Below are 18,895 nucleotides of genomic sequence, written 5' to 3' on the forward strand. Positions count from 1 at the left end.
TCAAATATTACATTTAACTTATTCATCAAATATTAAAAATAAATAAGAAACTCACATATTTTCAGAAAAAATAGTAAATCTTCCGTCATACTAAACATACCCTAAACTTTTGTTCATCAATTATACTTGATATCAAATTTTAGAATAAAAAGTGGCTTGAACACACACTCAAAGTGTTATTCTGTGATATGTTTTCTTAAATGTAATGTCTATATACACTTTATTCTATGATACTTAAAACTTTATTTATTCTATTATACTTTTCTCAAAATGCACACAATTTCATGTAAGTAATATAGGCAGGTTTGCAATTAATCCATATACAGTATACGCATATACAATTTACCATTCATCATCTATCATATTCCTTCACCTTCATAAAAGTTTAGCAGAGCAAAATAGTTTAAGAAGAAACTCAAATGCAATTCAACTAGTCCATTTTGAATCAGGTAATTTTTAAATGTTTTATACAATATTCTGTCCAATACACTATAACAAATAAAAATTTTTGTGAATATTAATTATAATTGCTACTATATTATATTTAACGGTAATAATATAATATGGATACTTAATATCCAACATTCTAGATAAATGTGATTAAGTAAGTAGTAATTGTCTCAGTTGTACCTAAAGTTCCATCTCCTAAACCTAATACTAATATGCTAGTTATATTGATTACAAGGTATTTTATTGATTCGAGTAGTAAGTTGTAAGATATTAGATATCTTTATTTTAATATACGATTCAAATTTATCTTATCGGATGTATTTTAGTAGACTCGATTCTTTAGCTTTTCATTTCAATTTGTTTATATTTGTTTAACTCCGTGTTTTTACATTACTGCATGTAAAATAGTGGGATAAAACTTTAGTATTATCGTCTTTCATGTATCTTGATTCATCAATCACCTTTTTAATTTATAAAAGCGTCTAGAGTGTTTTTATCAAATTAAAATTCTAAGAAAGTATACTTAGTATCGTGTTCTAACTTCTTCTTGTGACTCTTGAACAACAACAACACAATATATCCAGTGTAATCCTACAAAGTGCGGTCTGAGCGATAGAGTGTACACAGACCTTACATATACCTCAGAATTAAGATAAAGAGACTATTTTCAATATATTTCCGATAGTACAGCAGAACACTAGTATAATAAAATAATATTATAAATGAACCACACGAAACCATAGATAGCAACAAAAATTAAAAAATTATTAAGAAACTACAAGATTGTACAGTCCTATGACTACGAATAAGGGTAACAAGAAAATATAGTCCTACTTAGTACTTACTAGTATGGTTCCACTCTTACCTACTAATATTCTATCATACTTTGTGTCCTACACATTTTCTATCATAACGTTTTACAAAAAAAAAAAATTAAAAATTAACTAAACCACAAATTATGAAGTAAAATAAAATAATTAAAAATTAATATGTTATAAATTTTATAAAATAATATCGAATCTAACATTGACCGAACCCTTACCATTACACGAAATCATAAATAGCAACGAAAAATCCAGGAGAAGCAAGAGTTGAATAGACATAAAAAACAATATCTTTATTTGTAAGATACTTAGTCATTGTTAATTAATTTTTTTGTTTCCAATCAATATTTAATTTAATACTTATTTTAGTATTTTATATTTTAATTAATTTGACTTTGTGATAGAATATCTCATTTTGAAAGGTGAATTTATTTTTAGGACTTCAACTTTAAGCCTTTGAACGGGAAAAAAAGTAATGATCATTTAGGGTGTGTTTAGTATTGGAGGAAAATATTTTCTGAAAAATATTTTTAAATTTTTCATATTTGGTTGACCTTTAGTGTTTGAAAAATATTTTTTAAATTAATTTATTTTCCTCAAATTTAAAAAAATGACTTTCATTAAACTCTACTTCATCCTTTATTTTTTTTTGGGCAACTTTCACATATAGCAAACAAAAAATTCATATTTGTATGCTATAGCAAACTTTGCATAATTGCGCTCCATAGCAAACATAAAAACTGTATAATTCGCTATACATATACAAGTGTATAATTCGCTGGCCTAAATTGTATAATTCGCTGGCCTATTTCGCTGCAATTGTATAATTCGCTATCCTATTTTCACTGCAATTGTATAATTCACTGCCTATTTCGCTGCAATATTAAGTGTATAGCAAGACGATATATGTTTTTCTTTCGCTTTATACAAAAACAGAAACACAATATATACACTTCAGTTGTATAAAGCTAGAGAAAATTATATTTCACTGAAATTATATAATTCGCAATTGTATAATTCGTTGGCCTTTTTCTCTGCAATATTTGAAGTAAAATGTTTGTAAATTGTATAATTAAGTGTATAACACGAAGATATACATTTTTGCATGTTATATACAATTTTCTCTCGCTTTATACAAAACAGAAACATAATTATACACTTCTGTGTATAAAGCGAGAGAGGCGAGCGAGAATGGAGAGTGGCGAGCGAGATTTTCGGGAGAGAGACGCTGGCAAATTTTAGCTAATGTTTGCTATGGAGCACAATTAAATCAAACCCTAGCTATTCCATTTAATTTAGGTTATTAGTTTGCTATTATATACAATTTTCCCTTTTTTTTTCATAACCTTTGCCCAACATACAATTTAAATACTAGCTATTTTTGAATTATTTTTCATATTTTAATATTTTTCTTACCTCATCCAAACATACAATTTAAATACTAGCTATTTTTACTCTTTATTCTTAGTTACCTCAATTTGAATTTCATGATTTACATAATATTTTATAGTGTAAAAGGAAAAGTGAATGAAAATATGAAAAAACACAATTGTTTTTGTTTCTTCTGTTTCAAATTTATATCACCTTCTGCTTTTTTTTTTTTATTTATTTATAACAATTGTCCTACAACATCTCTACTAAAGTAGGATTTTCTCACTCATTTTTTAACGAATTAGTTCGCTAAAAAAAATAGATTCTCACTAAAATATTAAAATGTGTGAAAATATTTTTTTCACTGTTTGGATTGAGATATTTATTAAAATAGTCGTTGAACGTTTTCCAATAAAAAATTTTATGGAAAAATAGTTACTTCTTAGTTCAAAGTATTTTTTTGATTTTTGACTTTATATAGAGGTTAAGAAAGTAAAGAACTTTCCAAATCTTATATAGTCTTGAACTAAAAATGTGTAAAATATATCATAATGCCCTTTAATTTTTTGGTAATAAAAATATCATGTGAAAAAATAGAACTAAATAATCACCAAAAATTGAAAGATATGTTCTTCTTTCGTGGACTTAAAAAAATAATAAAACAAACAAATAAGTAAGAAGAATATAAGTGTTTTCCATTGAATTAAGAAATAATACATAATTATTTATTTTAACTTGACTTCAATTGAAATCTATATTCTTCTATTTTGAATTTGCATAAATAAACACGAAGTTGATTCTATATAATTTTCTTTTTATTGCTTTGTCTTTTCTTTTCAAATCAAATTCTGCAATGAATATATTATTTTGGATTAGTAATAATATTAATTGAAATTAAAAAGAATGTCTTTTATAGAAATTATTACAGTTGAAGAAAGAAGGATGACACACTCCACTGAGATGACCCCAGCAAATGACCAAATTCCACTTATTCCTCAAATTAATAATGATAAGGTCTCTCTTTCTCACAACTATATAATGTTTGTTATTTCATTAGCCTACTTATTTTAGGCAATTAAATATGTACACCCCCTGTCTCAATTTATGTGATTTACTTTTTTTTTAGTAAATTTCAAAAAGATGACATATTTTAATATTAAGTAATAATTTAACTATAAAATATATTTTCTCTGTCCTTATTTAGTTGTCCACTTTATAAGTAGCACACATATTAAGGTATCAATTAATATCATAGGTTAGTTACAATTTTACCCTTTAATTTAAAAGATTATGCAACTCCTCAAGTATAATAAATGTATTTTCTGATTTTAAAAATCATGCATTACAACTTAGTAATACTAGAAAAATTTTTATAAATAAGGGCATATTAGGAAAAAAATTATTGTCCTTTCTTGATTTGTTAAAAATGGACAAGTAAATAAGGATAGATATAAAAAGGAAATATGGACAAGTAAATAGGGACAGAGAGAGTATATTTTATCTCTAATGAAATCATATACAGTCACACAAATTTCTATCATTCATTTTGAATCACAATTTTTCTTTTTTAAACTTCATATTGAGTCAAATTATCTCATATAAATTGCGACGGAGATAGTAATTTCTTTTCATGATACCCCATATTTTGCTAGTGCATGAATTTCAAAAGATTGTAAAATTATTGTTCTAATTGAGGTGTAAATCATTTAGGGCAAACACTACAAGGGTAGGTTGATGGGGGAGGGAGTGGGGGTCAGGGATGGGTGGTGGGAGGAGAAAGACTGATCGATAAGTTGATCAATCGAAAAAATATTATTGCTATTGGTTACTGTATTTGTCTTTTAGCCTTCAATTGACACTTCACAGGACTCACAACATTACATTATATAAAACGCCAAAATCTAAAGTAAGAATTCTATTCCTCTTAATTTTTCTTTGTGTAGCACATCTATAGCTCATTTCATGTTAGCTACTATGTTTTCTATTTTATGAGTGTTCTATAAAGTTACATTATTGTCTTGTTGCGTCAAATATTGGATGAGCCATATATTTGTTTTATAAGTATTTTTTTATTTATTAAATCGAAAATCGAATTGTTAACAACCTAAAACAAAAATAGATAAAAACATCTTATTTGTGTAGCGCATTTAAAAATCGAAACTGATAAATGAACCAATAATACATAAAAATAAAATCGAACCAACCGATGCATAATGTTTGGAAAAGAAGACAATTAATTTGCCACTTATAAAATTGTTATACACATTATTCTATTTTATTTCCTAAAGACAATTATATATTATGGTTCTTTTCCACTAATTACAGATAGATGAAGGGAGGAAAACAAATGTTGTACTGTTACAAACAAAGAGTTGCATAAATCAAATAGTTAATGAGAGATTGGACGCTACATGCATCAACTTTGCGACCATATTCAAAGTAAATATGGGGTTACGAAAATCAAATCCAAAAGCTTATACACCAATATTGAAGCTGGAGTTAGCTTCTTAAAAATCGGATCTGTGGAAGACAATGTCGAGGATAAAACATCATTATTTGATATCACGTTTGAGAAGGGATTAATGAAAATCCCTTGTTTCGCGATTGAGGATACTATGGAAACCTTCATGAGAAATATGATAGCTTTTGAGCAACATACTTCAAAAAAACTATATCCTTTTTTCTCCAACTATGCACATTTAATGACTCAACTTATTGGATCACATAGAGATGTGAATTTTCTTCGCCAAAACAAAATCATCCTTAAGGATATAGGAGATGACAAACAAGTGGCCAACATCTTCAAGAAACTTTCAGATGGGGTGGCAATCAAAGACTTTTATTACCAAAAAGAATGCAGTAACTTGATTCAACATTGTGAGAAGCCATGGAGTCAAATGATGGCAAGTTTGAAGCACAACTATTTTCAGAGTCCTTGGGCAGGAGCTTCAACTGTGGCAGCTATTACACTTCTTGTTCTCACAGTTATACAGACTATTCTGGCTTTTACCAGTTATCTTAATAAGTAATTTTTGTTGTAGGCTTGTAGATATGTATTGACTCATCAAATGATTCCTCATTATGCAATTTGTGTGTTGATGGGCTTAATATTGTGTCTCACCTCCATTATGGGGGTAGGACGACTAAAGCTAATAATTTCAATTCATATTTATAAATTCATATATTTATTTAAGGAAAACTTTCTTGTGATTTGAGGAACATTTTTTATCTTTAGTTTGCTCTCGAAGTATGTAACAACATGCATTTCTCTGATAAAAAAAGGTCTATGCATGTAAGGGAGTGGAGCATTTTTCTCATTATTGTTCCAATGTTCATATGGAACCCTACTAGGGGAGTGCAGAATCGACTAGCTGAAGATGGAAATCTCCTTAAGTTCATTTGGTGCTAAGTACTTCTCCAATGGCGAAATTGAATTGATCAACCACTTCTTATATATTCTTACTCACAACGATAACATACTTAGTGTGATCTCACTTGTTGGATATGGGGAAGTTGAAGTATATGCAGGTCCACATCACCAAAAAAAAAACTTGTCAAAAAACTTCAAATATGTCATCGAACATTTAAAAGAAGTTCATCCATGCCATTTATTAAAAGTTGTGCTCAACCATGTCATTGTCGCAACAGAAAGGACGACCCACTCGTGCTATTTCCAACGGTAGGATTTGATGGTTTTGCAAAACCTTTTTTTCCATGTGGCCTCTTGTCAGCGGTCCAAAAGTAAAACCGTTCTAATTTAATTAAATTTGAAATTTAAACCTGACTCATTAACATCATATTCGACCCATCCACTACAACAAAAATGATCATTAGCGGCAATCTAAATATGTTTTTTTAGCGGCACTTGTCAATCCTTGTATATGTTCCTAAAGCCTTTAGCGATATTGGTTCTATTGACACTTAACTAATGCCAGTAAAGACTTTAACACTCTCTATTCATATCAATATTTAATGCTGCTAAAAGTTTGTTGGAATTTTGACCCCCAAATTTGCCTAAGGAACATGTTTATTCTATATGTTCCTTTGCAGATTACAACAGTTACGTTTTGTGCAGCAAATAAAATAATGTCACAGTATTTTATCGCAGAAAACCCCAACTAATAAGGGTAAAAACCACGACTTACACCTCTGTAGGATTTAACTTTGAACCTCAACACAAGATTACCAACCTATGTAACCTAAGTAATTATAAACTCTAATTCCGAGAGGAATTATAAACTCTAATTCCTAGCTAAGAAATTATAAACTCTAATTCCTAGCTACCAAAGACAAAAAGCCCCAAGTTTAAGTCTTCTACCGTCCGTCAAAATTTTCAAACTTGTTAGACGAATCCTACACACACTCGATTGTAATCAAAACTCTTAAATACAATCTTACAACTTTTTCCTCACAAAATGGCAACACTCCCAAGTAACTCTCAAACCTCTTGATCGTGTTTTGATCTTCTCTCTATGTAAGTGCGCAATTTTTCTCAAGTGAAACTATCGATTTATAGATTTGGACTTGAGTCCAAAACCTCTTTCAACTAGAAATCCTACTTCATGTAGGACTCCTCTTTTGTGTGGAACTCGTAGTTCAACTCGAACTTGTCTTCGCCGCATCTTTAACTCCTTGTATGAATCAACTTTGTCTTTGCCTCCACAAAACCTTGTTAAGTTCAACTTGGTATCTTTATCACTGCCCAATAAATCTTACAGTTCTTTCCTCTCTGCCGTAAGTCTTCCTTAAACAAGTAAGTAGTAGTTTTCCTTCTTTCATCTTTATATCCTACTTCTCTTAGGATTCCTATTCGATTAAGAAAATTATCTTGCTTGCGAATTCCTTTATAAAAGGAAACCTTTTTTACTGGTTCCTCGTCGAAAAAAGAAATAATTCCACAACTTTATAAGTTCTAATTCGTGTGGTTGATGTTCTCCTTATCCAAGTCGAATTCGATCTGAAAGGAACACGTCGTGCAACATGTTTCTTTAATCTATTTATCTATTTGTCAATTATTAAAATCTTTCTCGTTCTAACAAATTCCCCCTTTTTGATGATGACAAATTTTATCTGCTTGCGTGAATAGGTAAGTACACACATAACTTATATGTACTGGCCAGGTTCTTTTCTCTATCTTCCAGTAAGCCTTGTTAAACTGAGGTCATGTTTGCTGAACTTGTTTCATGATGCAATCTTTGTCACTCTTCAGAATATACATATTCATGTGTACCTATCAAATTCTCCCTATTTGATGATGACAAACAATTGCTTCTTGTGTGAATAGATCAATTTGTGTTATCTTTGTTTCTTAAAACTCAATACATAAAGCAAACACATTAGAGGATCAAGTTAGACCAATTGGGTTATAAATATTATACAAGTATGTACTTCCCTCTTTTGGCATCATAAAACACTCTGAAGGCATACACCATACTAAGAGATACAAATTTGATACTCATGGCCACTAGGGCTATCACCTACATAAAGACTTAAAAGTCAAGAACTCGGTTAGCTATAGCAAAGCATTTGCACAATATTGGAGACAGACATGAACCAGAAATTCAAACTCAACATTAGCATTATTCAAGAAGCATATACACCACAAATGTAATCAAAACTAAAGATAGAAACAAACACTTGTGATGAGAAAAAAAAGTTGGGAAGTCAAAGGCTAGAGTGGATAGGTAATATCAAAAGATCGGGCATGAAAAGGTAAAAGTCATTTTTCAGCAGCAAAAATATTTTTTGGAACAAAAACAGCAACCTTCTCAATTTCAAAGGTAGTCTTGGTCTATGCACGCTCAATTTTTTTTAATCACTTTTAAGGAACTTGTTCAATCAATATTGTATCCTCTGCAGAAACAATAGTTCACTCATCTTTAATTTCAATAGAGACAGTAAGATGAACAAATTTTCTTGAATATCATTTGTAAAGGAACATGTTCCCAGGACATGGTACTATCAGGTGCAGCACTAACTATAATACTTTTTGACATCAATCTGAAATCCTTGTTTATATGATTCCCAATAGAAAAACTAGGTTTGACAGATGAGTCTCCCATCAATTTCCCCTCATTAGATGCACCCAAGTTGAGCCTAACAAGTAAACTTTGTTCAAGTGTAGGGTCCCCAAAATATTCCCTCTCACAAGATAAATCTTCCAAGACTTTACCCAATACAAATGATTCCCCCTAAGAACCAGTACACTCTACTTTCTCAATCTTTATTTTATAAGGCATCAAAGTAGAGATGTCCTCCACCAAATTCATCTCAACCATAGACCATCACATTGAGATAAGACTTTTTAAGAAGATATTTGTTTTGGTAGTACTTAGGGCATGAATATCTTTTGGGATAAGTGGAAGAAATAGGTTTCAAGTGCATTGACTTTATATTTAATCATTAATAATTGTACTGCACATATCTTAAATCTCTGGATAATGCTGAATTTTACTTTAATTTTACTAAGTCTCTCTCTTGTGCCAGATGCAAATACAATGCTATAGTGCATGGGTAGCATGACTTTGAAAGTGGTATAGAGACATACAACTTAATGTACAAAACTGAGTATATAATTCAAGATTAGAGGGCAGTATGCGCAATATTCATTAGCAATTGAGGTATACTCATTTGACCTTAATCATCCCCAAGTTCCAAATTGTTCCTTTTGGAAGTGTTTTCCTTGGCTGATTATATTTTTTATTGATGGACTAGCAAGTTACACACTTTGATCATCTAAGTGCGCATAATTGTTCGATACTGCATAGGTTGCACATGTTTCTTTCACATGGTTCTTTAGTCTTTCCCATTTTTTATTTATTTATTTATTTATTGTTATAAACTCCCTTTTTTTCACTGTCAAAGCTATTGTTCCGTTCTTTTCTTTTACAAGTGAGAGGAATTTTTTCTAATTTCAATCATGCATCTGGAGCAACATGTTCATTGTTGAATGTTACCTGCTTCCTCTCACTTATCCTACAAATTCAAAGGTTAGATTTAGGAACCCAGACTAGATTGGGTCCTTTGTATTGATAAAAAGGATGAATCAGATCTCTATTAATTCATATTGGTTAAGAAAATTAGATTTTTTCTTTTGCCCCAACCTATTCCTTTGACGTGATTCCTTTCTTTTAACATGGTTGATTTTTCTATTTGAGGTAGTTTTGAAGTTCTTATCCATGTGACCTATAACTATTGGGCAAGTACCCCTTGAGAGACCACCACTACCACAATGTGTGCACAAATAAGAGGTTTTCTTAGGGACTTCTTTAACAAAACCTATTCTACCTTCAGTGTTATGTGTTCTATTACGGAGTTGAGCCACAATCGTTGAGGATTGAATCCATTTGTTTGCCCTCTAAACTCATTCTTAGTTCTAGCTAGGTCAAGATTTATTCTTCTAGATTTTTCCCTTTCAGAAAATAGTTCATTACTTAACCTCATTAGATCTTGGTCACATCTGATTTGGTCACCAATAATTTTTTCTTTTCCATTCCCGGTAACACTTTGTTTCCAAATTTCAAATTTGATAGTCAAAATGCAGGAATCAAGTTGTTGTACTTGTTCCTTTAGGAGTTGATTTTCTTTCTTGAGATCAGAATTAATTTTTTTCAAGATCAATATATTCAAATTTTAAACTGGCAAAGCAAGCCAGTAATTGATCTCTATTTTTATTCAAGCCTTGAAGATTATCCATGAGAGTAGATAAATTTTTTTTTTGAAAAATATTCTAGTTTATTTGTAAGGTCAAAAAAATTTACCTCCCTTTTCTCAATGTCTGATTCATATTCCTCCATGGTCATCAAAGCAACATCTTCTGTATCATCTTCAATTGAGTTGTCTGAACGTGTTCCGCAAGCAGTATACATAGCAATGTCAGATTCTTTTTCTTTGTTCAGGGACAATTTTTTCTCATAGTTTCCACCTTTCTTGAGAAGCTTTCTGAGGCTTTTCTTGATCATGACTATTTCCTTATCCCAATCAGATTTATCACTCTCATTTGCTTTGAAAGAAAAATTATATCTTTGCTTCTTTTACTCATTTTTGTATTATCAACATTCATCTCGTAAGTCTTTAAATTTCCTACAAGTTCATCCAAGCTCATGGTTGTCAAATCATTTGCTTCTCTAATTGCAGTGACCTTGATATCCCATAACCTAGGTAAAGTCCTCAACACTTTATCCACTTGTTCCTCGGTAGTATATATTTTTCCCAATGACACCAATTCATTCATAATAGTAGTGAATCTAGTAATCATATCTTGAAGAGATTCATCATTCTCCATTTTAGATGCTTCATATTCTGTGGATAGTCTAGCAATTCTAAATTTTCTTACTTGGGGAGTTCCTTCATGTGCATTGACTAGTGTGTCTCAGATTTGTTTCGTTGTAGCACAACCAGAGATGCGATTAAATTCGTCTAGTCCAAGTTCACATACAAGGATGTGCTTATCTTTAGCATTCTTAGCGAGCATTCTATAATCAGCTTCTCCATATTGTGCTTTGGGCTTTGGAATAACATTCCCTTCATCATCCTTCATCATAGGAATATGACGACCATCAATAACTCTCATACATAACTCATAGTCCTTGGATTATAGAAAATCCTCCATTCTTGTCTTCCACCATACGTAGTAATGTTCATTGAATAGTGGTGGTATGTTGATGTTATAACATTCACCGTGTCCAAAAGGAGGTGCGGAATTCATAGTGATCTTATCTTGAGTGCTTAGATTCTACAAAGATAACCTACTCTAATATCAATTGTTGGAATTCTGACCTCCAAAATTTACCTAAGGAACAACTTTATTCTATATGTTCCTTTGCAGAATACAATAGTTACATTTTGCGAAGCAAATAAAATAATGACACAATATTTTATCGCAGAAAACCCCAAATCATAAGGGTAAAAACCACGACCTATACCTATGTAGGATTTAACTCTACTTTATTAAACTTTAAGCCTCAACACAAGATTACAAACCTATGTAATCTAAGGAATTATAAACTCTAATTCCTAGAGGAATTATAAACTCTAATTCCTAGCTAAAAAACTATAAACTCTAATTCCTAACTACCCAAGACAAAAAAAAAAAACCCAAGTTTAAGTCTTCTACCGTCCGTCAAAATTCTCAAACTTGTTAGACGAATCCTACACACACTCGATTGTAATCAAAACTCTTAAATACAATCTTACAACTTTTTCCTCACAAAATGGCAGCACTCCCAAGTAACTCTCAAAACTCTCTCAAACCTCTTGATCGTGTTTTGATCTTCTCTCTACGTAAGTGCACAATTTTTCTCAAGCAAAACTATCGTCTTATTTATAGATTTGGACTTGAATCCAAAACCTATTTCAACTAGAAATCCACTTCATGTAGGACTCTTCTTTTGTGTAGAACTCGTAGTTCAACTCGAACTTGTCTTCTCCGCATCTTTAACTCCTTGTATGAATCAACTTTATCTTTGCCTCTACAAAACGTTGTTAAATTCAACTTGGATTCTTTATCACTGCCCAATAAATCTTACGCTTCTTTCCTCTCTGCCGTAAGTTTTCTTTAAACAAGTAAGAAGTAGTTTTCCTTCTTTCATATTTATATCCTACTTCTCTTAGGATTCATATTCGACTAAGAAAACTATCTTGCTTGCGAACTCCTTTATAAAAGGGAACTTTCTGTACTGCTTGCTCATCGAAAAAGAAATAATTCCACAGCTTTATAAGTTCTAATCGCGTGGTTGAAGTTCTCCTTATCCAAGTCAGATTCGGTTTGAAAGGAACACGTCGTGCAACCTGTTTCTTTCATTTATTCCTCTATTTGTCAATCATCAAAATCTTTCTCATTCTAACAAATTCCCCCTTTTTGATGATGATAAATTTTATATGCTTGCATGAATAGGTAAGTACACACATAAATCATATGCATGCTGCCCAGGTTTTTTTTCTCTATCTTCCAGTAAGCCTTGTTAAACTCAAATCATGTTTGCTAAACTTGTTTCATGATCCAATCTTTGTCACTCTTCAAAATATACATATTCATGTGTACCTATCAAAGTTGTTTTTATTGTAGTGCCCTAACCCGTTTCCATTTTATTTCTTTCCAGACCCTTAGATTGATCGATTGAGAAGAAACTGACAGATTAATAAATCACTATACATTGTAGAAGAAAAAACTGAAAGATTAAGGCTTGTACCTACTGAATTTTTGAAGCTTTTGTAGAGGAGTCAAACATTTAAAATGAGAGAAGTTTAAAAATCTAAGAATTTGGAGGAGAAATAAAATGGAAACAAATTAGGTTAGGTCATGTATGATGTTAATGTACAATTCTCAAGTAAATGAATAAGAGAAATTAAAGATTGTATTAATGAATAAAACTGTGGAGTACATGCTCCTTATATAAGAGTTGTTAGGCTAGCTACACTTGGAATCATACTACAATATAAATAGAATTACAAGAGTAGAGGTTGACCACTACTACTACGACTATACCTCTTTAACAAAATACAATAGCCTAGTCGCACTCAACTAACACAGTAGCCTAATCCTAGTGGTCGTGTATATAGAAAAATCATGGTTATATATAAATAAAAAAAGTTACTTGACTAATTTGAATTTACTATTGTCTATTGTCATAGCAAGTACTTAGTGGAGTTGTTAAAGTACCGAACAAGTTGACTTGGATATTATCGTTACCATAATAAAATATTGTGTCTCTCTCTTGCTGCTTTCTTTTGGCTGTTTGTGTGCACACGTGGTGTTTTCAACTTTTGAGTTGACAAAATTAGATTTAATATATATATATATATATATATATATATATATATATCATAATTATATTTTATATTTTTTATCACTACCAATAATACTCCTTAATAACAATAACTTAAAATATCGGAACTAACTGCAAAGAGCTCCCATCCAAAGTTGATGATGTACCTTGTTCCCCCCACTTTTATTATTCCTGTATTTTATTTGTCACGACTCCTAATTGTGATTATTAAATAAAACTCTTATTATCAAAAAAAAAATTGTCAAAACTAGTAAGGAAATCTTTTTTCCCCTAACCATTATATGTTCTTTGGTTTCTTCTTAGGATGAATAACTTTGGGAGACTTGTATTTGGCTCGAATTTTCTAATAAATCCTTTTATTCGAGATTCGTCAAAACACTTTAATTTAATGAAATATAATATTTTAAATTATTTTCTCATTCAATTAGTGTGTGTAAGACAACTAATTATATGTGGAATTTCACATTATTTCGACACATTAAAATTAAAGGAAAAATGCACAAGTACCCCCTCAATCTATGTCCGAAATTCCAGAGATACACTTATACTATACTAAGGTTCTATTACCCCCTGAACTTATTTTATAAGTAATTTTCTACCCCTTTTTAGCCTACGTGGCACTAGTTTTAAAAAAAAAGTCAACCACCGTTGGGCCCACAAGATAGTCTCACGTAGGCTAAAAAGGAGTAAAAAATTATTAATAAAATAAGTTCAGGGGGGTAATAGGACCTTAGTATAGTATAAGTGTGTCTCTGAGATTTCGGGCATAGGTTGAGGGGGTACTTGGACATTATCCCAAAATTAAATGTTAATAAGTAAATAGGCATAATATATAAATATGTCTTTAACTTGACTTTAGTTGGCATCTATGCACTTCAACATTGAGTGTGCATACACAAGTAAACATATTTGTCATACGTAGCGTCGTACATGACAATTTTATGTTCTATGTGGCATCCTACATATTTTGGTGTCTTCTTCAAATTGAAAGCACTAAAACTAATCAACACTATTTTAATATCATTATATCAACTTTAAAATTCAACGCAACACTATTTTTATATCATTATATCAACTTTAAAATTCAACGCAACACTATTTTTATATCATTATATAAACATTTCAGATTTTGGAGTCATGCTTTATTATTCAAACTTTATGTTATATATTTTTCATTGAAAATTTACATTGTATACACTTTTGTTTCTTAATGTTCGCGTATATCCTAACTCTACCTCTCCGGATCTTATTTGTAGGATTACACTATGTTTGTTATAATTATTCTATTTATATGTGTCAACTAAAAAATATAAGACTTCTTTATGAAGTTTGACTTTAGATCCCAAACTTGTTGAGATGACCTTGCACGTAGGATGTGTACGTCTATTTGTGCAACTTTATACAAGTTTAAATGTCTACTTATGCACATTCAAAATTGAAAGACATAATAGCCAAATTCAGGAGAGGCTTAACATAATTTGAGGCCTAAAGCGAAATTTTTATTAGAGGCCTAAAATCTAAATAAACTTTCTCTGTATTTATTTATTTTTCTTAATTTCTAGATATAAATTACTACTTAATATCTTTATATAAATGTTTTTTTCAGATATTTTTTTTATTGAGACAATTATTATATATATTACTAACATAATTCTATAAATAATAAGTTAATAAACTTTAAAGATAAGTATTTGAATCATAGAATCCGATTCAAAAGGTTGATAACTTGGTATACCCACTTTAATATAAAAATTACCAAAGAAATTTAAAAAAAATTGTAATGCACTTTGTTCAACACTTTTCGACTACTGGTTCATATTTTTGAGAGTGTATTACTCTAACTATCAAAGATTTGAAAAAATAGAATGTAAAAAGAGTTAAAAATGATAAATAATGTGAACGTTAACAAAGAAAATGTAAGAATCCAAAATAATATTTCCTTGATTTCTTCTATTTTAATGGGGTTAAAATACATAATTATTTATTTTAAAAAAATTTAGGCCCCAAATATTGGAGGCCTAAGGCCAATGCCTTAAATTTTGAAGGCAAGTGCCGGCCCTAGTCAAATTAAGAGACATATATGAGTAAGCAGACTTCTCCTTGTCTTTGTAAGAATTAGTGTTTCATAATTTTGAAACAATTCATCATTTGAAAAAGTTTTGAAATAACAAAATACATGAATGTGATTTGTAACATTCATTTGTTTTAATTCTATGTTATAAACTTTTTGCAAGAGACTTTTTTTTTAAATTCTACGTTACGGGTTTTTTGAAAGATAAGTTTTTCTTTTAATTCATGAACCTATAATAAATACAATTTAATTAAAGTCTTTTTCTTACAAAACTTTTATCCTATAAATTGAGTTTCTTTTGGTTGAAAAGACAAGCATTCAAACAAAAATCCTTTCCCTTGAAAACACTTGTGAGACATTAATCAAAAGGTGAAATCACCAATTCAAGAATAGAAGAGCAACATTCTTAAATGCTACTTGTTATGCGGAATTTGAGATAATACGAGAAAATATAAACGCGAAAAACAAGACAACAGATTTACGTGGTTCACCAATAAATTGGCTACGTCCACGGGGAAGAGGGAGAGCAGTTTTATTATGGAGAGGCAAGAACAGAATTACAGAATAGGGTTTGCCATAGCGTCTATATATAGTGCTAAGCTACGCCCTAACAGGCTTGGGCCCAACATACAGAATTAACAGATAATTAAGGGCCCAATACAATAACATTGTATACCGTCGGGCCGGGGGCGTCTCCGCCCCCCCGGACCCCCAGGCCAGGGGGCGCGTCGCCCCCCTGGACCCCCCGACTCGCTGACCGGGCAGCGAGACCCCCGTCCTTTCTGTTTGTAACGGGTCCGATTCAAGGCATTCAACAAATCTCCACCTTGACTTGAATTCTCCGAACAGATTCTTCAGACGCACTATGATAGTGCCAGGCCTCCCCCTCTTCCTCAGAATTGCCCCGCAGGGCAATTAACAGCTTCTGATGTTGAGCAAGTCCAAACAGTGTTGAAACTTGCTCTGTGGAACCGGCTTTGTGAACATATCAGCAGGATTATCAGCAGTTCCTACTTTCTTCACCTTGATTCTCTTCTCACTTCTCAGAAAATGATACCTTACGTCAATATGCTTGGTTCTCTCATGATGGACTTGATCCTTGGCTAGACAAATTGCGCTCAAACTGTCACAATACACCGTAGCCTGATCATGATGCAGACCAAGATCACTAACCAGCCCTTTCAGCCAAATCCCTTCTTTTGCAGCCTCTGTCAAGGCCATGTACTCCGCTTCCGTAGTAGACAAAGTCACTGTAGGTTGCAAAGTTGCCTTCCAACTGACGACAGATCCTCCAAGGGTAAACACATAGCCAGTCATCGATCTTCTTGTGTCAACATCTCCAGCATAGTCAGAATCAGAATAGCCAGTAACCAAGCACTGAGTATCACCTCCATAAATGAGACCAACGTCAGATGTACCTCTAAGGTACCGGAAAATTCTCTTCACAGCCTGCCAATGTTCTCTCCCTGGTTGTCCCATGAATCTGCTCACTACACTGACTGCATGTGCTAAATCTGGCCTTGTACAGACCATAGCATACATCAAACTTCCTACGGCACTGGCATAAGGGACTCGTGACATATACTCCTTCTCTTCTTCTGACTGTGGAGCGAACATGGCAGTGAGATGGATATTGGCAGCACTGGGGGTATCAATAGGCTTAGATGAAGACATGCCAAACCTCGCCAAGACCTTCTGAATGTAGCTTCTCTGTGACAAGAAAAGTTTCCTTCTCTCTCTGTCTCTAATGATCTCCATCCCTAGAATCTTCCGAGCGGCTCCCAGATCCTTCATCTCAAACTCAGCACTAAGTAAACCCTTCAGCTTCTGAATGTCATACTTCTTCTTTGCAGCTATCAGCATATCATCTACATAAAGCACCAGATAGATGAATGAATCATCCTTGAGCCTATTGTAGTAGACACAACAATCATATGAGCTCCGAGTATAGCCCAACTTCACCATATAGCTGTCAAACCTTTTGTACCACTGCCTTGGAGACTGCTTAAGTCCATATAAGGACTTCTTCAACTTGCAGACGTGATTTTCCTTCCCTGGAACTTGGAAACCATCCGGCTGAGTCATGTATATCTCTTCCTCCAACTCTCCATGTAGAAACGCTGTCTTCACATCAAGTTGTTCAAGCTCCAGATTCTGATGTGTAACAATCGCTAGTAACACTCGGATGGAAGTATGTCTGACCACTGGTGAGAAGATCTCATTGTAGTCCACTCCCTCTCTTTGGTTGAAACCTCTGGCAACAACCCTGGCTTTATACTTGACTCCTTCTGCTGGTGATATCCCTTCCTTCTTCTTGAAAACCCATTTGCAAGTAATAATCTTTCTCCCCGAAGGCTGTATGACCAGATCCCATGTCTGATTCTTGTGTAGGGACTCCATCTCATCTCCCATAGCGGCAAACCATTTTTCAGAATCAGAACTTAAAATGGCTTCTTTGTAAGTAGACGGCTCAGATGTATCTACCTCTTCAGCAACCTGCAGTGCATAACCCACCATGTCCTCAAAACCATACCTCGTAGGTGGCCGAACTCCAACCCTCCTTGGCCGATCTTGAGCTATACTCCGATGGATATCTGATGGCATAGATTCTGGAATATCAGTTTCTGTCTGTGGCTCTTGATCCTCCTCTTCAGGTTCTTTCAAATCGCTCTCGTTCTGAATGACTTGAAACTCCACCTGTTTATCAAGACTCCCAGTTTCTGACGTAGTTGTAGGCTTCACAATGGTTCTAAGCAGAGAACTTTCATCAAAGACAACGTTCCTGCTCATAATAACCCTCTTTTCTGCTGGAGACCAGATTCTGAAACCTTTCACTCCATCTCCGTAGCCCACAAATACTCCCTTTTTAGCTCTTGGTTCTAACTTACCTTCACTGACGTGATAGTAAGCCGTACAACCAAAAGCTTTCAGATTTGAATAATCAGCAACTTTTCCTGACCACATCTCCATAGGTGTTTTGCACTGTATGCCTGTATGTGGTCCGCGGTTAATCAAGTAGCAAGCTGTACTAACCGCTTCTGCCCAGAATCTTCTATCTAGCCCAGCATTAGAGAGCATGCACCTTGCTCTCTCCAGAAGTGTTTGATTCATCCGCTCAGCTACACCGTTCTGCTGTGGTGTATTTCTGACTGTACGATGTCGAGCAATCCCTTCATCCTTACAGAATTGATCAAATTCAGACCAGCAGAATTCCAGCCCATTATCAGTTCGCAACCTCTTGATCTTCTTCCCTGTTTGATTTTCCATCAAAATTTTCCACTCCTTGAACTTCTGGAAAGCTTCACTTTTATGCTTCATCATGTACACCCAAGTCATCCTTGAGTAGTCATCAATCATGGACACAAAAAATCTGCAGCCTCCCAAAGACTCAA

General features: G+C 32.7%; 1 protein-coding gene across 2 annotated transcripts; it reads left to right on the forward strand.

The window, feature by feature from the left end:
• Positions 1-254: 254 nt before the first annotated feature.
• On the forward strand, positions 255-5,807 carry LOC107018118 (UPF0481 protein At3g47200-like). Of its 2 annotated transcripts, XR_001456588.2 has the most exons (3): positions 255-449; positions 3,562-3,659; positions 4,971-4,985. XR_001456588.2 is itself a non-coding variant. In XM_015218504.2 (2 exons), the coding sequence occupies exon 2, from the start codon at positions 5,057-5,059 to the stop codon at positions 5,672-5,674; it is 618 nt and encodes a 205-aa protein (XP_015073990.1). In that variant the 5' UTR covers positions 256-449; positions 4,971-5,056; the 3' UTR covers positions 5,675-5,807. The 2 variants fall into 2 exon arrangements, 1 of the variants encoding a protein (XP_015073990.1); XM_015218504.2 differs by lacking the exon at positions 3,562-3,659 and having other exon boundaries at positions 256-449; positions 4,971-5,807.
• Positions 5,808-18,895: the final 13,088 nt, after the last annotated feature.

Source organism: Solanum pennellii, chromosome 4 (genome assembly GCF_001406875.1).
Source record: "Solanum pennellii chromosome 4, SPENNV200".
NCBI lineage: Eukaryota > Viridiplantae > Streptophyta > Magnoliopsida > Solanales > Solanaceae > Solanum > Solanum pennellii.